Source organism: Patella vulgata, chromosome 1, assembly GCF_932274485.2.
Source record: "Patella vulgata chromosome 1, xgPatVulg1.2, whole genome shotgun sequence".
NCBI lineage: Eukaryota > Metazoa > Mollusca > Gastropoda > Patellidae > Patella > Patella vulgata.
In genome coordinates this window covers 29,371,628-29,396,784 of record NC_065879.2, presented here as the reverse complement: position 1 = coordinate 29,396,784, position 25,157 = coordinate 29,371,628, and the positions used below count along the sequence as shown (strand labels likewise).

The 25,157-nt window shown below is 35.8% G+C and overlaps 1 protein-coding gene across 1 annotated transcript; it reads right to left on the bottom strand.

Moving 5' to 3' along the window:
- Positions 1-2,120: 2,120 nt before the first annotated feature.
- LOC126827015 (probable chitinase 10) lies at positions 2,121-12,230 on the bottom strand. The gene is made up of 8 exons (XM_050556171.2): positions 11,451-12,230; positions 8,899-8,919; positions 7,646-7,746; positions 7,389-7,456; positions 5,970-6,496; positions 4,541-4,789; positions 3,669-3,950; positions 2,121-3,445 (listed from the first exon to the last, which is right to left on the bottom strand). Exons 1-8 carry the CDS (start codon positions 11,536-11,538, stop codon positions 3,084-3,086), a joined length of 1,698 nt encoding a protein of 565 aa, XP_050412128.2. The 5' UTR covers positions 11,539-12,230; the 3' UTR covers positions 2,121-3,083.
- Between the last annotated feature and the right edge of the window lie 12,927 nt (positions 12,231-25,157).

Genomic DNA, 25,157 nt, shown 5'->3' with positions numbered 1-25,157 from the left:
GTATCTCAAGTTTTTCATGGTGAACCTCATACGTGCTTTTGGGCAAGAGGTTGCCACATGTTGCTCCATTTGTGGTAGAAAGCGTTCTACCCAACGAAAACTGGGGAAAAAGTTAGAGCCGGTCTAAGAGACGAGAATTAACATTAAAGTCAATGGGCAAATGTTTAGTGATCTGTGGCCATAATCCACATTAAAAAAACAAACTCCTGGTTTGGTCAAGTTCTGGGTGACCGAGACAACCCGATGATTTGAATTTTTGAATTAGATTGGTCTGAAACCTGACTACGTTCGCAAGAGTTATATCCCTTGTAAGGGTTCGTATAGGGGACGCACTAGGGTCACGTAGACAATTTTTAAACGTAATCGTAGACTCGTGTCTACCTAGCGAAAATTAATCAGTATTGACACTGGTTGATGGAATCTAGAGTAGTGAACTTTAATTCCAATCTGTTTCTCACCTTGGTATTGTTATATCTACTGAAAGAGAATCGGTTTCAGACGAGTTATTTGCCCCTGAGTTAGAAATTGGAATCAGACGTAACAGACTTTAGACAATGAAATGAAATGGGGTTTAACGTCCTACTGTTCATCTCCAACCTGGGCTAATGAAGACGTGACAAGGAGTGGGGTTTCCTTCCACTGCTAAGCGAATTATTGAAATAAAATTAAACCATATGTTAGTCCCGAAATGACCTGGTTTGTGTTGAGTGGACGTTAAACCCCATTTCTCTCTCTCTCTCTCCCTACTCCGATAGCTCGGAACCTCAGTTGCCCCATCCAAATGACTAGACACTTTACCATGCCAGATCCTCAATGCTGCACCACTGACAAGAGCAGATCCTTGTAAATGAATGATTTCTTTTGAAATATCATTAAGCTGTGGCTTAGTATTATGCCTAAAATATATATCAAGGGGCCTTGTCAATAAAACTGAAGATATGAAACGAAAAATATATAATTATATATAATTATTTAGTGTAAAGACTGGTGTTTGTATGTACTTATAAGCACATATCAGAATAAAAAAATCATATCATATGATTAGTATTTACCTAAATAAAGATGGCCGCTTGTAATCAATAGAAACTATTTTTGTTTGTCTACTTGCTTAAACTACTTATTTAATCTTTATTGTGGTATGATGGAGTTTTAATGGCCTATACGAAATGACGTGTACATATTTGTGGTTAAATGCCTATTGGAAATGCCTCTAGCTATTGCTATATGGTGGATCAAAGATAAACACCAAATTAGACCTTAATGTATTTATGGATACTTTAAGTTCGATGGACCAGTCTTATCATACTTGAAACGTTACTTGTATATATACATGTAATAGGGATTGTCAGAACTGATTGTGTCTCGCCTCTATCAACCCCGGCTTTCACAAATTTCTGTTATCATTTATTATTTGAATTCCAGACATGGAAGCTGCTGGTACAGTTGATTAAAGACCAACATGGATCTGGTGCAATACAAATTTGAACCACATATAATTTATTCTAAAAACGGCAACTATGCAAAATCGATAACAGAAACATGCATGAATAGCAATTTGGAAATTAATTTGACCGGAAACCAAGTTGGAAGCGAAAGGTGCGACATAAAGGTACACACACGGTAGAAGTCAAGGAACCCAAGAGAAATCTGGAGGATGACATAGCTACGACGTATTTGGTGAATCCCAATTCCACTGAACCCTTCTTACGGAAACGAAAAACAGCAGTGAAACCCCTTATCTGCAGTTTTGATATAGACAAATTAAGCACAACAGTCATGTACTTGTACCCCATAAGCGTTGGCGTATCTACCTTTGATGATTTGATAAGAGGCCGCTTTTAGATCCAGTCGATAAAAAAAAATGATTACTTCAATGGGAAAGATTTATCGTTGGGTTTTATTTGCAACTTCTTCTGTCCCGTCCCTCTCCGGGAAAAAAGAGAACATATGGTTTTACGTAGGATCAGGGGGGTGGGGGTATTTGTGGAACTAAAACCAGTACATCATGTACAAATTATAATTATCCAGTCTTTCCAAAATCAGCCTGGCGATTAATTGTTTTTAAACAATATAGTCTTAACTTTATTTAGAGAATTTTTGTCAGATCTGATCAACAGAAATTATATAATTCATAAATTGTGATACAGTTAATACATTTTCCCCCAGTTATTATGTGTAGTAATATATCCATTTCTAACATATTTTAATTTACACAGACATTTATTAATGCCGTTCATAATATATTCAAATAATAACAATCTTTACAATACGATGCAATATACATGATGTAAGTTTAACACACCGTAAGAGCATAGTGTCATTATTATCCCCATTGACCAGACTACCTGTCATAAGCCAAGATCAGGGGAAGGAACATTTTTATTATATTACATTTCAACTATCCAGATTTGTCATAATAATAAATATTTAACCGGGATTTAAACTGAGTCGCATTGTCCATGTCTATAATATAAATAACAAGCTATAATATATGCATTATACAATAAAGTTATATATGTACAGATGTTGAAGGGTTATTAGACATACCAGAGTCGCTTCCCCTTGTTTCGATAAATGCATTAACAGCCAGTATCTTCACCAAGCAGAGTATTATCATGTATAGAGAGGGGTACAAACATCACATATCCAGGCCCGTAACTAGTGGGGGGGGGGGGGCAAAAAGTTTCGCTTCTACCCCCCTCCCCGTGAAAAAAATGTTGACCATAAAAAAAAACCTAGATATACATTGTCCGTCAATTTTACAGCACCCATGAGAACAATTCCCTCCCGTCTCGTTCCTCTGAGCTAATTACGACACTGCATATATTCACTGAAATTATATCGTCACCATAAAAAAAAGCAAACTTGAGCTATTGTTAATTTTGACAAATCACTGCTGTTCATTTCATACTGCCCCAAACACCATTTTAACATAGATTGTTTTAAAATTTTGCTACGTCCCCAGCTGTACCATTCAAGAAATATGTAGTCTGCGTAAACAACACTACTAGTCAATGTTGACGACTCATTTGAAAACCAATCACCAACAAATACATTGTTAACTAAGACAAATATCTGATCAATTACGGACAGATACTATTCTCCGTTCTAAGGGTACAGCTCTTTTTGGTCGGGTCCCAAACAAGGCCATGAAGACATGATTGAATAACTTCTTTTTCTGTTTCACATATGATAAACTTTGAACAGTCGAAAGGATGTGGGTAGTATCCCAAATCCATTCCTTTACACGGTGTTAAATCTGGACAATGTAATTCTGTTGTTGGTTTTCGACAGGTAGTGATTTCCGGGTCAAATACCAAGCCATCATCACAAGTCATTGTATTCTCTACGCCGTCATTACAGAATATATATAGATTGCAATCATCAGGGTGTGGGAAGATGTTATTACCATCTTTACTTGTTTTACACGGTGTCCTACTGTAAGCTAAAAAAAAAGAACGAAATAATGTAAATTTAACGATATGGTTGTTTGACTTACAATTCCTTACTCTCGGTTTTCCCTCTTTTACTGTTTGGAATTTTGTTTGAACGCGGCATTGTTTGGATTTGATATCAATAATGGTTATCCGTAAGGGTATCATTTCAGATATTTAAAAATCATTTTATATTCTTACACACTATATACATACGTGAAATACGGTTTTTACCTGGTCTTGTAGGATATAAGTTTTTAGAGGTATTTTTAGTTGTGATACTGGGTGGTGCTACTGTAAATGTATCTTCTGGTCGTGGTGGTGCTTTAGATGGATCTGGACAAGTAACTTGATCTGACTGTCTAGAACACACTTTAGTCTCCCAGTCGTATAGTAGTCCAGATTGACATAATCTTAATACAGATTTACCATGGTCACATTGAAAGAAGAGATTACATTCAACTGGATGTGGAAAATAATCTCCTTTGTTGTTAGCACATGGATTCCATTCATATACTATAAATATAAATATATAAAATATGGGCCTACTACAGTCATGTACCTCTAATATTTCGTAGTCAGTGCGCACAAAAATGTTACGAAATGCTTATTTTATTCCTGTAACAATAGTATATGCTCACGATCATTTTAGCACAGCATGTCTCTAATAAAACTGAATTGGCAACTAGAATACTTATACTTATTCTTTTATTTTGCCCAAAATCCTTGCGGAGATTAATTTCCTTTGTGGGAAATGCGTTACATAGATAATGCAGAAAGTAGAGAAACAGAAAATTTCGGATAAAACAGAATTTATTGTCATGGGCAGGTAACGTGGCTGTGTTCTACTAAAATATACGCTAAGTTGATATGGGAATTTGCATCTTTAATGAATTGGCCCCCTAATTAGTACCATATCTCATATGATCTTTTACCCATGATACCATGTATTAACCATTATAAATTGGTAGTTGCTATACCAATCAGAAAGCATGAGATTAAAAAGTTATATATGTATGACATATATGTATCATAATTTTTTTGAAATACGGAATAAAAACACAAATAATCACAAGAAGAAATGGTTGTAATAGAAGAATTCTTACCGGGTAATATAATACTTGTATTGGTTACATGTCTGGAACTGATGTCACCTACATAATGCGTTATATTAGGACAAAGACTATCAGCTGTTTTCACTACACACACTTTGGAATTAAAATCAAACACCATGACCTGGCCACAATATAATAGAACTGAAACTTCGTTTTGACATTCATAATATAAGTTGCATTCAGTCGGGTGAGGGTAGAATCCTCCATTTTTACCCTCGCATGGATTGAGTGGTTCTGGTGCTGAAATTATTAATTTGGATAACATGAATTCAGATCACAGAAAGACAATAATATAATCCTACTAGATACGTTACGCTCGTGTGTAATACCCACAACAAGGGGAATAACCTCAACCTTAGTTATTGGTTGATTAGAAATGAAATAAAATAGGTTTTAATGTCTTAGATAATGAAGAAGTGTATACGCCATGCAGTGTGCATTGGGGGAAATTTTGTCTTTTACGTGAACAGGCCCTTTCATCCCCGTCTACACTTATTTCGAATTCCAGCTGTCACGGTTTATTTTTTGTCTCATGAAGAAGTGTATACGCCATGCAGTGTGCATTGGGGGAAATTTTGTCTTTTACGTGAACAGGCCCTTTCATCCCCGTCTACACTTATTTCGAATTCCAGCTGTCACGGTTTATTTTTCGTCTCATCTGAAAAACTAGATACTGTTCCTTGGTAGACCCTCCATCCTTCACTACTGGCAAGAGGAAATTACACTGGAAAATCTCGGGGAACTTTACCGACAAATAATGGGCCCGAACCCCCTGGTTAGAGAGCTAACACCTTACCCACTGATCAACCGTGGTTCCCTTAATTGATTAGGAATAGGAATGGCTATGAAATTGGAGAGAGAGAGAGAGAGAGAGAGAAATGGGGTTTAACATCCACTCGACACAAACTAGGTCATTTCGGGACTAACATATGGTTTAATCTTATTTCAATAATTCGCTTGCGCGTAGGGGTCTTTAGCAGTGGGAGGAAACCGGAGGACCCCGAGAAAACCCACAAGGTTGGACAGGCGTACCATACTCCTTGTCACGTACAACCGGGGATTCGAAACCACGCCAGTTGACTCAATGACAGGCCTTATGATACAGCGCGCACGTGCTAACCATTCGACCCCCCCCCCCCTATGAAATTGGATACGATTGAAGAATAACTCTGTATAAAGCACGAGTATCGTTGTATATATTCTTTTCAATTTAAATTCTTTATGGTTTTTTTCTCACCGATATTGTCGAAACGTCCAATATTGTCAAATTAGTTTTTAAGCCTAAACTAACTGTAAATTTCTCAATTTCTATTTCACATTCGCAGAGGTAAAAAATGGTGAATTTCGATTAAAATATATATTGTATTGGGTTGTGGGATTCACTTTAATTTGAATTTTGAAAATGTAAAAGAATACTAACATGTTGGTTGTTTATTGTAGGTTGTTGTGAAGTTGGTAGACCTAGTAGTAGATTTGACATATTTCTCTGCAAGTAAAGCCGGGCTTGAAGTCGACGTTGGAGGAGCCGTGGTTGTAGTCGTAGTCGGACTAATTGTGGTGGTAGAAACGGTTGTTGTAATGGATGAAGTCGTTGTGCTAAAGGTTGGTGAAGTCGTGGCCGGGGTTGTTTCTATGGATACTGTCAGTTGTGCAGAGCTATCGCCAACAGAGTCTACAATATTCCTTGGGTTTGGCGTTAATACATTCTTAGCAGCAGCAATTTCCTTATCAACAATGATTTTACTAAAGTTCTCGGGTTCCTTCTTCGTTTCGAGTTTAATTTTAGCCGTCGTGAGATCAACCTTGAGCTGATCAACCATAACTAGAGGTTCAGCTCTACCTGGTGCACTGACGGTCGGTGCTGAATCCTGTATAACCTGCATAATAGCATCTTCTGGAGCAGGCCCAGACTCGGTGAAGAATAAAGTAAAGTTGATTTTATCGTTTCTGAAAATGGAGGAAGTTTATGAAAACCACTACAATTGGAAACATTTTCATTTATTTAATACATACCTGGGACCTCATTCACTTTTAAAAAAATATCTTTTAGAATATGAATTTTAAGAATTATTACCGATAGGCCGAATAGTTTAGCATTAATTTTAATTTTTTATAATGATATACTATCTATATTGTTTTACATTGCGTACTTTTTGTACAAGTCCCACAGAGAAGCTTTACAATCGTTTTTTTTTTAAGAAAGTTAATTCTTCATGATTAATGGCCTTGGTGGATGTGAATGTGAACGACCATATAATTAGGCAAACATGTCAATCGGTTAGTACTTGACGATACAAGCTGACATTACAATAACAAAATCATTCAAAACAATGTCTACTATGTAAAAACCTCCAGGACAAGTAATTTCAATGATTTATAATATTGTGAAATTACTGAACATTATAAGGAGAACTTTAATTTTTGTCCTGAGGCATTTGTGCTGTGATTGTATCTATTTTTGTATTTGTCATCTGTTTCGGAAAAACAACAAAAACATTAATTGCTACAAAAATATAAATTTCACAATTCAGTTTCCAGGCAGACATATGTTATCCAAAATGCGATCTCAATTCTACTCTTTCCGAGTAATGCGCGAATTAACCAATACTGTTAATCTATATGAATACATATGCCTCTAGCATATAACCAAGTGACACCAGATATCACTTTTTAATAAGAAATAGGTAATATTAGCATAATTAATACAGGATTGAGACGGACATAGATAGATCGATAGTTTAGTCATACTACACTCTACTCAAAGTGATTTGCATTGTAACATAGTACATGTATTTATAAATACGGATGTGAAAGTATGTTGAATAATTTAGTTACTCACCTCAGTGAGATAACTTCACATCCGCGGTACAGTTTCTTTAGTTCACTGACTGTATAAAACTTATCCATCTGGAAAATGAAAGTAGAAAACATTTCTAAAATTCGCCAACTATTAACTTCCTTTAAGCCTGAAAATCCATTGGTTATCCTGGTCATCTTACAAATATAAAGTCCACTATTGATATCACTGAGCTTTTTAAAAATTTAAGGATTTTAAGATATTTTAGGTCTATCAAATTTCATTATTTAAAAACTTACCATCTTACAGTATGACACGGCTAAGATTTCTCTTTCTCGAAATGAAAGTTGATTTATATTTTGATTTCGTATAGACATCTCAAAATGAGCATGTAGAAAATCTGAAGAAAAAAAAGAAATTTACTTGTAAATCTTGATCCATGTTCCATCGTTTCTATGAATACATGTATATCCTACAGAAAACTGAAATTGGTTTTGGTGTTCAAATTTTGAAATATGATTCTGCGAAAGATCCGGATTATACTGAAAACGCATGGTCATTGATAGAGTTAACTAAAGTAATTATAGTTGTTACATTTAAAAAGTAATTGCAATGATTACATTTAAAGGAAATTGTAGTGATTACATAAAGGTATACTAAAAACGCATAGCCATTGATAGAGTTAACTAAAGTAATTATAGTTATTACATTTAAAAAGTAATTACAATGATTACATTTAAAAGGTAATTGTAGTGATTACATTTAAAGGTAATTGTTATGATTACATTTAAAAAGTCGTTGTATTGATAATGTAATTAATTACATTTGTAATTTAATGATCCCAGCCTTGACGTTGTGTAACATGTGTGTCCTTACTAATGTGTAATGTTATTGGCGTGTTCTTACGTGTAATTTTGTCGGTGTGTTCTCACATGTAATGCTGCTGGTCTGCCCAATCGTGTAATATTATTGGTGCCATCCCTTGTTTAACGTTATCTGATGCATTCACACGTTTAAAGCTATGCAATGAACTAAGGTCTGTGATCCAATACACTATAATAAGTATATGTATTCATGTGGTTCTTTCTGGTATCTATATTTGACGATGGACAATGTATAATAGATACGTCAAATGGTTTATGGAGACTTACATACATGTTCTATTTTATTTATGATAGATAATAAACAATATGTCCACGACCAAGAAAGTAATTGACCATTTTATAGTTCCAACATGTCAAACCCATTTTTTTTTTTTTTTATTAAGTTCACATAGCCATATTTATATGTCTTTCGACAAATAGATTAATAATAATTTTATGCGTTTCGGAAACCAGTGCTGGTTTATTTTATATTCGGGTGTTGTATAATTATAGAATAACAATAGTCTTTATATTAAAATAATACATAGCCTTGACATTTTGAGATATATGGGAATGATCTGGCTTTTTATTCCCAGCCATGTGCCAGAAATCTATTCTACCCATACAAAAAAGTTTGTTAATTGCTAAATAGAATTATTATGATGTTGACAATAAACCATACAACTTACCTATCTGTTTTTCTTGGGTATCTGAAAAATATAAACAGGATCAAATATATAGATTAATTAACTAATTGCTATTTCGGGGGGGGGGGGGGTAACTTATCCCCTCAATTTCATAATATTTTTGTTTTTCTGTAAACTTGTCTCTCGTGTATGTTAATTTAATATGTCTATAGGTTTATGTGTATTCAAATAATCTACGTAAGCCTAGTTTGAACTGCAATAACGCCAGTCTGTTACAAATTCCGGTTTAATGCTCGTGCAAATTGGCATGCCTCAGGGGTATTACTTACATCCCTATCTATTTGTTACGTTACAATGTATGAATTCAACAAGTTCTGATCCTACACGTTGACTACTAATTAGCACCATTATCACGTAACATGCTAGATCTTACGAGATGTGACAAACGCTGACAGCTGAAGATGCTCATAAGTAATATGTAATACACTATAAGATAAAGGCAACATTATTAAAACAAGTGTGAGAAAGTATGAAATTATCTTAGACATCCTTATTATATAGCAAGTTACATAAAAAGTGCAAGGAAAATACCATCCGTAACATTGTGACAGAGAAAAATTAAGATAAGAAACACATTTTGGTGCATGACTGCTTGTCCCATGCCTTTCTTTTAATAGCCAAAGGCGTTTGTTTTATTGGGTTTTTTTTTTAAAATTTAAAAGACTTCATTTTGTTTATGTGTATATAAAAAAGATACCCGTATCTTAATTATCTTGGTGTATGTTGTTATTGCTACTGACATTTTGATGTTACAATAAATAACAGAATATGATGTGCATGTTTAACATGAAAAATCAAACACGCTAGTAGTTTAATGACTTTATTAATAATGATTCTGTATTTTTAAATACAAACATCGCCGTCAAAGATAAGTTCAATAATCCGTCTAGGAGCGGTAAACAATTTTAGGTTTTTCTTTCCTAAATGTGGAGGAGATCGGGTGTTCGATCCCTGCATTGGCCGAGAAAGTTCATCCAGATTTTCCGGCGTGGTTCCCCCTTGTCAGTGATGCAGGACGGAGGGCCTGACAAGGACAGCTGTCTAGTCCTTCGGATGAGACGAAAAACCGAGGTCCCGTGTATACATTGGAATGCACGTAAAAGATCCCTTGGCAGTTGGAATTCGATATAAGAGTAGGCGATAGTGCCACTACCCGGGCAAAATTTCCCTCATAGCACACTGTATGACGTATGCCCGTCTTCATTAGCCCAGTATAGGAGCAGAACAGTAGGACGTTAAACCCATTTCATTTCATTTCATTTCTTTTCATTTCCTAAATGTGGATAATTTTCCGTTTTGATTTTTAGCAGAAAGGGAAAATGTTTTATTAAAAATCGACGTGACTTAACTAAGTGCAAGTATAGGCGTGCGGAATTATATAAAATTAGGGAGTGGGGGGCAATTTCTTATATCGAATTTATTCTGTGAGTTGACCCAAAAATGTGTGTGTTTTGTGTCTATATAAGCACCCACACTTATTTATCCGCCTACGCCATGATTTTCTATTATTATTATTATTATTTGTAAATGGCCAATCGAATGGCCAAAAAATGAAAGTACACCATCGGCGCTGAATGGAAAGCTCAAAAAGTTTTTCAAAATGTTAGTGAGGTCGTGACCCTTGTTGCGGAAGTCGAAAGACAAGACATTTCCTTTGGTTATGCAGATTGAAGAACGTGACCCTTAAGACCATTGCGTCTAATATATGTCAACTAGTATGCTCTCCAACTACAAAGTAAGTTCATACAAATTACAAATAAACAATTTGACCCCCTTGTATTCTGTCACTTCAAAGAACTTAAGGCCACGGGATTATTATTCTATGTCCTAATATAGATACATAATCTTTTATTTAAAGTATTGCTTTCCTGCGAACTGTGTACAGCTGGTTTCACATTTGTTAACATGTGGACCCTCTCGATGTCTATGCGTATTCAAATTCACACAGAGAACGTAGTTGGGACTTGTTCAACCTTGCTGTCATTCCACCACAGGATCATACAGACTATTCCCGCGTATAAATAACAACTACGAAAGTACTATGGACCTTGAACCGATCATTACATCGCCGCCATATTGGAATTGGGCATGCTATCAAAACCGGGAATTGTCAATAGATGCGCAATTGTTCAAGGAACATACAAGCATGCCAAATTTCAGTCTTGGCCTTGGCCTTTTCTCTAAGGTCGTCACCCCAAGGAGAAGAACAATAACACGATGAATAGCGCTTTGGGATATTTTACTGGTCCAAATATGCTTTCAGTCACCAACGATCTGCTAATATTTTAGGCAAGAAGGTGTTCAAGCTGAACCTGTTTCACCTGATTTGACCGGGTGTCTTTTTTGACATTATATAACCCTCCATTACTTTATCCCCTGACCCTCCTAATGGTGAATTAAAGATCTTGTTTATATTGTTTCGGCAAAGAGAGACGAGACTGGATCGTTCTGGAAGCAAATCGCCCAGGATGCCAGACCTAAACTTACTACTTTTAGAAAAAAGATCAGATTATAAAACAGATTGTGAAACTTACCTTTTAAGGCCGTAGCAAAATAAACAGCAATACCAAGACTACCAGCCAGTGTAACAGCTAGTATACACATTATAACTGGTCCTAGCATCTTTTTTAAACGAAGAGATGGTGTTTCTAGAAGTTCTATAGGAATCTCTATTTTTGCGAACTGTGTTGATGTAGTAGTTTGGGAGGGTGTCGAAAAATTCTTTTCGGAACCTGAAGATATTATAGAGGCTGCTCTACTACTGACAGCGCTGCTGCGACGTATATGTGATCCAGGAGCACCGTTAACAACACTTTGACGTCTGGCGTCAACAGCAGACACACTTTTCTTTCTCTCATTATTAGTCGCTGACGCAAGACTTGCTGTACTTTTTTCACTTCTTGCACTGCGGTGGCTTTTTTCGCTTCGATTATCAAAATTAAAGTCATTAGTGGATAACCTGTCAGGGACTGCACTTTTACGTCTCTTGTTATTTACAGGACTTTCTGTGACTTCTGCCAAATCGGGTTCGGAACGACTACGTGAGGGTGGATTAATTCCTCTGCGTCTATTTGACTTATCACTACATAAACTGTTTGTCGATGAACCAAACAGATTTTCACTGGATCTCGCCGGTAGGGGATATAACGAATTGTGTCGATCTGGTGTTTTATGGATGTTGTCGACGTACGAAAGAGAATTTTGTAATTGTTTATGTTTCAGTTGAAAGTTGTCATTCCAACCGTCCTCGGGTATTGTACCTAAGGGACTTGTGGGACTTCGAGGCGAAACTTTTCTTTTCTCGATGGTTTTGTAATCTGAATGCCACCTCACCGGCTGCTGTAACTGAAATGACAGAAAATGAATTTGAAGGCAAACAAGTAATTCACAGGTTCATTGCTAGAAGAACCATCTTCAAAAAATACTTGCTATGTTAGCAATGAAAGAGAGAGAGAAGGAGAATGGGGTTTAACGTCCACCCGACACAAACTAGGTCATTTTGGTTTTAACATATGGTTCAATTTTATTTCAATAATTCGCTTGCGTGTAGGGGTATTTAGCAGTAGGAGGCAATCCACGAGGTTGGACAGGCGACCCTACTCATTGTCACGTACAGCCGGGGAATCGAAACGTTAGCAATAAAAGTGACAATCACTCTACTCAGATAATTAGCAACACACTTAAAATGTTTCTACGCCCATTTACCAATAAAAGCAACATCCTCATTTTTTTTCAAAGCGATAGTTGCATTTTTCCATGTTTAAAATGTTTTAAAATAAAGCCTTAAATTTTTGGCATCTGTACAGTCCTACTTTGTTAAAGAAATTAAATAATTATGACTTTCTTAGAAAACACATTATCGCTTTAAAGACGTATTATTTAGTGGATGTAGCCTCTGTGTAATTTGATTTCGATATTAAATTATTTGCTCAGTGTAAATACACCACCACCATTAATATGCAATTAAACTAATTTTTATATTGAATAAAATGTTCGTGAATATTAAACATATTACCAAGAGGCTGTGCTGTGACCGTTCGTGTATAACAAATGGTAAGTAGGATAGATTTATAGGACAGACCAAGAAATTATAATCATATCACATTCTCACCAAATGGCTTTTTAAGAGACAAATGTCGCAATATTTTGACACAATCTCTGATTATATCTACTAAAACACTCAGCGTAAATTTCAAAGCTTGTAATTTGATAATTTATGATATAAACTCCCTTGTCAAAATTCCCAAATTCTTGATATTTTGGCCGTTACGCCTAAAACAAGTCCATAATTAATAGACGTCAAAGTTTCGTAAAGAAAAGAGTCGGACGAGTTTTATTGGCAGCTATATTGTGAACTATGAATATCAATGATGACCATAATGATGCATTACTGGCGTGGTGACGTACGTTGCTGTCAATCAGTCATAGCCAAAGGACATCCCGTATAATTGCATACTTTGAAGACAGAAAAAAAAGTTGTATCATATGAAAAGAAAATATTCACCGAGAAAGATAAATGTTAGGTTATTAATGTCGTTCAGATGCTGTTATTAACTGAGGGATGAAAATGATAGAGCGTAGCCCAAACCGCCAATGTCCAGGAAACTATTTCATTGATCCCATGGTACACATACCAATAGACAAGACAACTATGCCTCGGTCCCAACTGCCAAAAGGGTTATATTTATATAATTGCAATATTTCGGTTATCAGTTGTGTAGGACGTAGGGTCTGGCAAGAAAAGGTGCCTATGGTAGCTCAGATGGGACGAAAACACGTAATATAACTATTAGCGATTGGAATTCGAAGAATAGTTGGAATATCGCCGCTGTTCGGGGAAAATTTCCCCTTATAGCTCACCGCCTTCATTAGTCTGGGTGGTGCAGAAAGGTGAGACGTTAAACCTCATTTAATATAGATTAGAATCGCGGCGTCGTGATCTCAGTCCTGATTAATCTATAATTGTCGTAATTCAAGCTACAGTTTCTATTATTTCCTGATCATGCTTATGTAAGAAAGAGACAGAGAGGCCATTTTATAAGACTTTTCTGAAATACACTGTAGTCATTAATCATGTAATGATCACATTTCTCTTTATCTATTTTGAAACTATTATGTAAAAGAATTGATATGGCAAAGAATGGTCTAATCGGAAGTAACCATACATCAATTTAATGATGATCACATTACTCTAGACTTTAAAAATCTATATTTATTTTGAGACCTGAGTCTGTAAAATGTAATTATCTACAATCAATCTTCTAAAACAGTATAAATTGCGACACTCCCCCTATACCCATAGTCTTTATATAACTAACAATAAAAAAACATTACAAAAATAGCCCAAATGTCTCATAAATTGTGATAATAAGACATATTATTTTCGTTGTAATTGACAACAAAGGGATTAATGCACGGCAAAACGCAGACAGAATACGCGACACAAGAACATCACACAGGAGGAATATCTGCTGTGGTCCTAATCGAAAACAACGTAGTGGAATAACGATTGTATTCACCCACGCGATAACGTGTCGAGTCCTCCGCCCGTCAGTCTGTTCATTCTATACATACTTGTATATATTTTTGCAAGTTAACTTTTTAAATTGGTTTTGCTCAAATTTCCATTAATATTTAGGACCGAGGGCAAGATGGTGCCTATCAATCTTGAAGTTGAACGTTTTCTCAAAAGCGTGATTTTATTAATATTTATGATATAACGCTTGTGTTCTCCATGACTGATTTTGAGAAAATCCTATTTATTTTTAAGGACGAAGTTATTCATAACGAATTGCGATTACCCCGTAAGTACTGTACATGTATTTGTGAATTACGATTCCCTCGTGAATATTTTAGCACTGATGACCTGACCCAAACCCTAGCCAATTGAAGGTGCAAAGCACTCCTTGCGCTTTAGAGTGTCCTAATAAACGTCGCCTTAGCCCTAAAGACTGTACTTCAGAATAACCTCTTCCTATATTTAACATCTGAAATGTAGATTTAGAACAGGAGGTATTCCATATAGGACTATGTTCAAAACTACGGAATCAGAATCGCCGCGTTTCTGTTTGGTTTTAAAAAGTAATTATGACCATGTTGGACTATATAAAACTGTTTGATATTCCTAAAGAAACCAAATTTTTAAAAAAAGTATACATGAATTACATTTAAGAGTCAGTGGTCACACTGTGGGTTACATTTTTGTCCACTCACCTTAGCATTTTTGATTCCTGGAACTAAACGTGCAGAAAGGTCGTACATTTCAGATTCCCTTTAACTATGCATTTATCACAGTAAATGTGTACTGTACAAAAACCCTCGAGGTTTTGATATATTTTAAAATGAATCAAGGAAATCTTTAATTTTAAATGCACCAGGAAAAATTGACAACGCTCATAGAAGCTCCATCAACAAAAGTTAAGGAAACTTCAATAATAGATTAATGATAATGGTATTTGAATCCATATAAGCTAAGAATTTAAGGAAACATGAAAAAATAAGGGGGTACTTATTTAAATTTAAGAACATATTATTGAGGAAATAATATATGTTTTATGATAAACGTGACATATATCATACCACGCCTGATTAGTGATAAATAGTACCATTATAAAAATATGTTTTATTTCTATGTGGTTTTTTTATTTGTTTGTTTTTGGGGGGTTTTGTAAATTATAGAATTTTAAATGTTACGGGATAACATGCCAACCAAATGGACATAACCATTAATATCCGATTTATATCTTTAAATATGAATAAAAGGTTTTATTTTACAAGGATTTTTAGCTTTTGTATTTTATCGTTGTATTAGGCGTCCACTTTCGCGCCCAGAATCCCATAAATCTACAGGAATTAACAGAATCACGAGTTGTTCTTATCTCCTATTTTCGAACGATTTGCGTATAATCAGTGTCACCATGTACGGATCATAACCATCGTCGACTTCATCATCAATTCTTTTAATAATCAGGGGCGGATCCAGGGTGGTGGGGGGAGGATCTACCCCCCCCCCCACACACACACACGCACCACTCGGCAACATAAACATTTTGTAAACAACAGTGGATGGTGGATGGATGACCGAATGGTTAGCACGTGCGCACTGTATCATAAGGTCTGCCAATGAGTCAACTGGCGGGTTTTCGATTCCCCGGTTGTACGTGACAAGGAGTAGGGTCACCTGTCCAACCTCGTGGGGTTTTCCAGGTCCTTCGGTGTCCTCCCACTGCTAAAGACCCCTCGGCACAAGCGAATTATTGAAATAAAAATATAAATTGAACGATATGTTAGTCCCGAAAAGACCTAGTGGACGTGGACGTTAAACCTCTCTCTCTCTCTCTCTCTCTCTCTCTCACACACACACACACACACACACTCTCGCTCTCTCTATCTTTCAAGGTCAGGGGAGGGGGCCCCGGATCTCCCCAAATATACATTGTCAGGTACATTGTCTCAGGTACCGGCCAAACCCCCTCCTGCAAAAATTCCCGGATCCGCCCCTAAAAATGCAATCACGGTCATGATCTTCTGCCACGAATTGCGGTGTTCAGATTAACCAAAACACTACATTTTGTGGTGATCAATAATGAAATTAATGGTGGTTATAGTAATAACCATAGTGACAATCTGTTTCATAGAGGATTATGATAGTCTTCTAATAACTCGTAAAAGATGACCGCTTTCAACACATCACGCGGCGTCAATCATTGGCCCAATGGCGCGTGCTTTGTTTACACAAGACGTTACTGGTCCGGGCAGAATGGTGCCTTTTACGCCTTTACATACCCATTTACACTAAATAGGACATATTTTTTACTTAGATATACTTCAAACACCTTTATATATTTTTCTAATGCTAAAAAAATGTTCTAGAATTTAATTTGCAGAAGAACAAAATTTAATATTGGGGGCTCATTAAGCCGCACCGATGTCATCCCTATCAGTGAATGTAGGACCTAGCGAATATTCACTGTTGTTCAGTGTGCCATAGTGATTTCAATGGGTATTAGTTCAATGCGGCAAGAATTTTAATTCACTTGATTCATCCACTCCGTTCGTTTGACACATCCACTAGTGATTTGGCGCCAGACAGTATCTGGTGAATATTCATTCACTTTGATTCACTCACTCCGTTCGTTTGACACATCCCTAGTGATTTGGCGCCAGGCAGTATCTGGTCAGCTTTATTTATCTCGACGACCAGTGTCTACTGTCAGGTTGCATTTCTGGCAGTCTATGTCTCAAACTATCGTAGCGAAAAATTTCATTCACTTTGATTCACTCACTCCTTTCGTTCGACAATTTCCTCGCTGGTCTGATAAACTAGTGATTTGGCGACATGCGGTATCTGGAATTATCCCGACGATCAGTGCCTGAAATATTGCCAGACTGCAGTTCCGGCAGTCTACTTTTAAAATTTTCGGAGGCTTCGTTGAGGTTCGCAAGTACGTTCGTTTAGCACTTTTCTCTCTCGTCGGATAAACTAGTGATCAGGCGACAAGCGGTATCTGGTCAACTCTATTTACCCCGACAATCGGTGCCTGAATACTGTAAGACATCAAGTCCGTTCGTTTGACACTTTCCACTCTGACCGGATAAACTAGTGGACAGGCTACAGGCGGTATCTCTTTATCTCGACGATCAGTGCCGGAAATACTGCCAAATACCCCCCCCCCCCCAACCACACACACATAGACACACATACCGCTAGTTGAATCTGTCGCCTTTGCCCCCTTAAACTTAGACTTTGCTCCAGCTTTGCCCCTCCGCCGACACTGGTGGTGATACTTCGCCTTTGCTGATATCAATAATATTGGAGATAGTAATAGTAATATCTATGCGTTAATGGTGATAATGCAGCGATCCTGATTATCAGTAACAACTATATTTGTATCCGTGATAATGCGACAATTTTGGAGTTGATATGAATGATGAAAAGTCAACTATGCAGGTATCACTGATGAAAATGATAGTGGTATTAAAAATTACATTGTAAATGGTGACGCGTGTCACGACAACGATTGTCATTATAAGGATGGTGGCTTGATACAGACAAGGTCCGGGTAAATAAAACAAATGATTAATAAGTAGTCTCACGCGTGTGCTTGAAATCACAAGGTCTGTCATCGATGTACGTGTCGTTATTTGGGTCTCCCGGGGTCCCTACACGTCGACTCCATTGCTAAAAGACCGATGTGAGCAAACAAATAATTGGAATAAATATTATGTTTGTATCGAAATAACCTAGTTTGCCGGGCTGGACCGAGAAGAACATGTGAGTATAGTAGGCTTGATGGCCCCTGACGAAGTTGCTGTTCTCATTTGGTTTGAGGCCCCTTTTGAGTCATTTACGTCGTTTTTGATGAATTGGCAAAATTACCACACGCTAAATTTGAGCATAAGCTAGAAACGTGAGGAAGAGAACATATTCTGAGAGCAAAATTCTTATAACATTTTTTTTTATTAAATTGGATTTATATAAAGCATCAACTTCATGCATCTGCTATCAACATGTTTTTAGATTGAAGAAAGGGGAGATAATGATGAAATATGGCGTAACAGAACACTTTATCAATCATTGCAAACACAGTTTTATATAATATCATTTAATAAAGATTTCACATAAACCTGGTGAAACGACAGTTCGCATCAAGTAACTGTTGATAAGTTGGTTAAAGGGCTCAGTCGAGCCAGCCACTAAAATCCCCTTTTATTTTATTCTTGGCCGACTCGTTTATAATCTTCATAAAGAGACAGTTGACTGTCTCAATTAGGCTGATACGTAACGAGTCAAGGGGTTTTTTAATTTATGACTTTAAACAGGTCAACCGGCTCGTATATGTTTTTGTCGTATAATAATAAACATAATATTCGATAGAAAAATATTAGTTAAAATATTTATTTAATGTATGAGTTCAGATATTTGCAAATATTTGGAAAATTTCCATTGAAGGCGTTAGATATTAGGTAAGCAAATAAAGTTAATTAATTGTTGTTGGTTTGCCACCGGTTCGTTTTACATCTGTATGCCTTTAAATTATATGTTGATCATGTATATACGTTAAAGTTTATATTATGACGTATATTTGTGATTGTTGTGGTTTTTTTCTTTGCTTGATCTACCATGCCACATTTATTATAAGTAAAAGATGCAGTGTCGTGTGTCATATGTATGTTTTCGGTCGTTAAGTACAGTTATATTAAAGGGCGCCGTTTTCTTGCACAAGTATAAATCAAAATCAGATTAAATCTCGGAACGTTTCCTATTCAAAATGGGAGTGTGGCCGATGAGCAGACGAATAACCAATTTTTTTCTCAACCATAAGATGACACGATGTATAATTTCATGTCGATAATTTCTAGTAATAAACTATAAATATTTGGGTTGGGTTCCGTTAGATTATAAAACAGTAAAGTAAATAGTTTAATATATATTTAAGTAAAGAAGAATACAATATTTTATCGATATAGAAAGACTTTAGGCAAAAGGGATAAGTCATAATAGTAAGATGAAATAACCAGATAGCAATCTATGTTCGAAGATAAAACTCCAACTTTAGACCGGTCTGACTCCAGGCTATGTATATCAAGAACAACCGTGGCGTTACATAAACGCCAATACGCTTAGAGGTCATTGATAATATCAAATCTCATATTTAACAATACTTTCAAATGGCAATATTTAAAGAATAACAAATTAAGTCGGCTTTAAGAAAATATTTTCAAGTATGTAGTCTTTATACAACCTATAAATTAAACACAAAAACTCTTGGTGTAATTCGGGAAATAATTAAATATGTTTCGTTATTTTTTGGGGGACAGTATGTGTATCCCACCGTTTAACTCAAATAGTTTAACTTATCATTCAATCGAAACCGTGTTGATTACAATTTGCTAGGTCTGGAAGGAAAATATACACTATGGTCTTCAGACAGAATGAATGAATCAATGAAATGGGGTTTAACGTCCTACTTTTCTGCAATGAATACGGCCATGCAGTGTGCTATTGGGGAAATATTGCCCCGACAGCGGCACTACGGCCTACTCTTATATCGAATGCCATCCGAACGACTAGACAGTTGGCCTTGTCCTGCACCACCGACTTGGAGAAACCGCGCCAGAAAATCCCGACGAACTTTCACGGCGAACGCCGGGAGTTAACCCGAGAAGTCCAGACTAGCGACTCAGCGTCTTATTCACCGAGCCACCGCGGCACTGTGTATTCAGACATTGATAAGAGACGCCAAATCCAATGTTTTTTGATATTTATAAGTGTTAGCCCTTTACAATTTTTTTGTTACTAGTTATGAATCACGCCAGAAAGAGATGTCCTGATGGCGTAGCACGATGTGTTCCGGGTTGTATTAATAACAAATAATAATGTCCAATTCGATGAAAATAGTCAAATCAATTATTCAAAAAACAATTGCAAGTGGTTGTCGTATATACCTTAGCGTAAGGACATTGTTGTTTATCAAATCCACTGATAATCTAATCACTAGATCCGGCGAGTAAGCGTAGATCCCGGGATTCTTGAAGTGGAGTTTGAACTGAAAAATGGGTACACTGCACATTTCCTATGCTTTGCACTTACCCCCAACCCCAACCCCAACACCCCGCACCACGACCACCAAACACCCCCGGAAAAGAGCTACTTCTACCTCGAAATATATAAAAATAAAATTCCACTTTTTTATACTATTAGATTATCGATGAATTATACAATGAACATAAATGACAGTTATGTGTAAGCCGACAAACGTCATTAATCATGTTTTAATATAGTCGAGACATGACTAATGTCTACATAGAAATGTAGTTAGATTCTATTTTACACATTACAGCTATACATGTTTGTGTTTTCTATATATAAAGTAACAATTATTGTTTATTCTTATATATAAAGTACATCAACAAAAACCTAATGTACAAAAACTATGTTGTTTTGTACATAAATAAACATAACAAACAACTTGAATTCAAATGAAGTTAATTACTCACTGTTTTGTTTTAATAAACATGACAATGTATTGGGTAAAGTGGTTCTTTTTCGTTTGTTATTCTTGAACCCGGTCTAACATATACGTATTACTTGGAAATGATAACAGATCAAAAATAAAAATTTATGTCATGAGGGGGGGGGGGGGTCTATGCCACAAAAATTACTTCCGAACCTTCGTGGAGATTCACATTTGGGAAAATCGTATATTATACAAAATTTAGATTAGTTTTCTAGGTGTTTAACGGGCTTTAGTTTTGATGTTTGATAATTAGATGAGTTTAAGTGTGTGTAGAATATGACATTTGCTGATTACACTATTTTGCTTTAATACACTATTTTGCCTATAACGTTTTTTAGGACTACGAATTCTGTCTTATGGTTTGGATTGTTCGTACTTGGTTTTATTTTATTTTATTATCATTCTAAATGATATTCAGCAATAATCCGTCCAAAATATTAACCCCCCCCCCCCAAAAAAAAACAACAAATGGGGCTGTACAGAGTTGACCTGACCACCTTATTTCCCCAGACGATACAGCTACTGCCAGTTAATGTTAACGGGTTTTACCAGTTTGAATAATTTCTATTATGAAAAATGTATCCATAGTTAACAAAGGCTTTGAAGAAATATTAAAGTCCACTATAAAGGATTTATATATGAGGAGAGTAAAGTCATCCACGAGTCAAGTAATACAGTTTACCTATATTATACTGATATACATTTATCTACACGTTTTATTCTTGTTGACACAGGGTGCCCGCTGTATCCTTTCATAAATTTTAACTCTCAAACATAATACTACATTTCCGCTAAAAGGGGTTTACCTTAGTATACGAGTAATAGTTTCCTAGTCATTAACATATCTGATTCTTAATAGTATTTATTTTATATCAAATTTAACTTTTATAAATAGACCTATACCATCATGACATATTTCCTTCTGTTTAAATAGATGAATGGTTTAAGACCGGCGTATAAATCGAGAAATTCCATAAAAGACTATTTTATAACGCATTGGTGGTATGAATATCAGGGAATTATTTAGTCTGGGCAGTGGGATGTCATCTCTCTTCAAATACGTAGACCTCGGGAGGGGGGGGGGTCAGATTTGAAAACGAAAACAATCAAGACGACTCGGTGATCAGTATTCCGTGCCCATTTCCGTAGAATCTTAAAAAGTGTTAAATTCAATAAAATTTCCAATTAGCAAATGGTACAAATGTAGATGTGTGTACAAAGTTAAATAAACCTATTTTCAGCGGTTGTTGTTCCAGAAATAAAACTGGGGTGAATAGCTCATTTCAGCATCCCTCCCTTAACTTCGTTCGGAACCGGATGAAAAGTAGAAAAATGTCTTGACGAGAAGATCTGAACGTTCTCTCAACTCAACTATATAACACATCACAAAATGACAGTGTCAATCTATTCTGCAGGTTTTGTTCAATCGAGCCATCAAACCGAATATACAATTCACCAAGGAAATATATATATATTTTAATTAGTAGTTGAAATATATGTAACCATGGAAATTAAATAACCATGTTATTTGAAAATTAGCCATTAAATCTATTCTACTCCATGGATTACAACTATTACATTAAAGAATAGTTAGTGACATGACATATTTTAATAACAAACAGAAAAAAAATGAATACTTACCGAATGTCTTCGATGGTCATGCCAGGAATTTTCATTCAGTGGAATTAATGATTGGGACCGGTAATTCTTGATAGGATTGTCATGTATATCAATAACAGATTGCTCGTAATTATTGACAGATTCATTGTTTAACGGTTTATTGTAATTGTCAAATCGTTTAACCCATGGTGGTGGCAGTGCCATCTCATTAGTAACTTCTTGTATCTTCAATCAAAATCAAACTCCACAATAATTTAAATCCAAACTGCTGTCACAGATTTTGCTTTGAATCAAAAACCAAGCCATGATCGTCCAATGTTCAGTACAAAATAAAGAAAAATAAAATGCCCTGTCTTAATCCAATTAGAAGTGAGTCGGTGGGTATAACGATGTGAAAATGAAAGAGAATTGACGAGACCATTAAGACAAAGATACTAATAAAATGACAATGTAATATGGAAGACAGCGTATAAAGACAGTGAAGTGCCCTAGGCACTTTATATATATACGGTATGCCATCAGCTGCAGGCCGATCCTATTCAGCTCCGCCCCGTCATTCACAGGTATATCAAATATGAAATGGTTATAGAACAGTATATATTTCCTTACATGGCGCTGATCATGTCAGTTAATTAGAAATCCTTTTAAACATATTTAGGTAGGAGAATTTTGGGTAATTAATGAATTTTCTTTCAATCCCTACGTCACAATATGATATGAGTCACGTATATAAACTTAATGTCCCCAAAATGCTGTAAACGCTCCGAATCTCTCAGGTTAAGGAGATTATTGTCTATATCATCGAATTGATGGGTCAGGAAAATTTAGATTTTTTTAAAAAAAATAAAATAAAATACTATGTAAGTGTATCCCGTTTGGTGAGGCATTGCCTCTCTAGCCAGTGGGTTCTGATTTCGATCCCGCGGTTGGCTGAGAAATTGTTTTCCGTGTCAGTGATGCAGAACGGAGGGCCTGCCAAAGAGAGTCTAGGTCTAGTCCTGTGGATGGGGCGAACAATCGAGGTCCCGCGTAAGCCTATACACGTTGACATGAATACAATGTAACTTATGACCGTTGGAATTTGGTTAAGGGTAGGCGGAAAAGCCGATGTTCCGAGAAAACTTTTCAGGGCAGAATTTCCCTGATAGCACATTGAACATTGCGTACACATACTGATATTTTGTCATAATTAGTGATGTGTGTGTGTGTGTTTTAGGTTGGTGCTTTAAAATGCGCTATAGATCATAAGGTCTGTCAGCGATGTACGAGTAAGATCGCATGTACTCTGCTATAATGACTCAGTGCGCAAACCAATAAATGAAATCTGATTCGCGATCTTTTCCCTGAAACTATTATTTAACACGACTTGTTGCTCTTCCTTAATAAATATATTGATTTGGGTATATTCGTTGCCTTGCTTTGTAAAATATATTTTATACTTTTTTTAAATGTTCGGTGCGTAAAGGAAATAAGAACACTACTTTATTTTCTTTAAAATATAATATTATTTGCAAGATATAAAAAAACAAAACCATAAACTGGGCCTACATTTCTCATATTCACCTTCGTTTTAAATAAATATTGGGTTAATAGTATGGTTGTATTTTGGAGTATTTTTGTATTGTACATGTATATTAATTCTATGTAGGATTATTCTGATTGATGTACATCCTATCATATACTATGATAGGGTCTATTAATAATTCAAATAAAACACCTGCTATAGACCCTGGTATAAATATGTCATATGTGTATCTAATGAGCGGCACGATTAAGGAAATCCTGTCACGTACATGTCGAAAACAAAACAAACGACAATTCATATAGCCACAAATATGTTTAGTATTTAAACTGATTGAGGAACTGTCTCAGAATAACATTCCACAAAAGGGCAGTTCCCACTTTTAATTTTACGAGAAAGGTTCGGATTTAAAGTAGCTAAGTCTCTAACTCAATATCATCCCAAATCTTCGACATTGAAAACACGATTTATTTGTCGGTTTAAATCAACATTGATGTTGTGATCTTACCGGGAAAAGATGGCCTTCTGATATCCAATATTTAAGACAAAATAAACATTTTACAATTGGTACACGAATCGTGTACCATAATGCGTTTCAGCGCTATGTGTAATAAGGGACTCGAAAAATGAGGCTAGGCATATTCCACAAGTCATGTGAAACGGTGACGCTATATTCTTATCTGAAGAGCATGCCCAATAAATACTATCGGCGTAGACTGGAATAACCAGAAGCTAGAGATTGAAATTCGATTGAGAATACTGCCGTATGTAGCCGAACCTAACCGATTAGAAATTACAGTAAAAACAGAAACGATTGAATGTAAATCAATTTATATACATTCATATTACATTATTGTATGCTTTGCGACCCATTTGTGTCAATTTCTAGGTCTCAAATATTAGCGACTTAGCTCCTTTAACATAACATGGATCATAAAATTATATACATATCCTAAAAGCTATAAATTACAAAGTTACAGGGGTATAAAATGATAAGAATTATTTTAAGCCGAATCTTTAGCAACACGGCTTCAATGTCGAGTTCTGTTCAACATTAATGATGACATCAATTAAAATTA

Excerpts from the sequence above, each read along its gene's own strand:
- LOC126827015 (XM_050556171.2), bottom strand. The coding sequence starts at position 11,538 with ATGCTAGGACCAGTTATAATGTGTATACTAGCTGTTACACTGGCTGGT. Across the intron at positions 7,747-8,898 it reads TACCCAAGAAAAACAGATAG|ATTTTCTACATGCTCATTTT; the intron begins GTAAGTTGTATG and ends TTTTTTCTTCAG. Across the intron at positions 7,457-7,645 it reads CCGTGTCATACTGTAAGATG|ATGGATAAGTTTTATACAGT; the intron begins GTAAGTTTTTAA and ends TTCATTTTCCAG.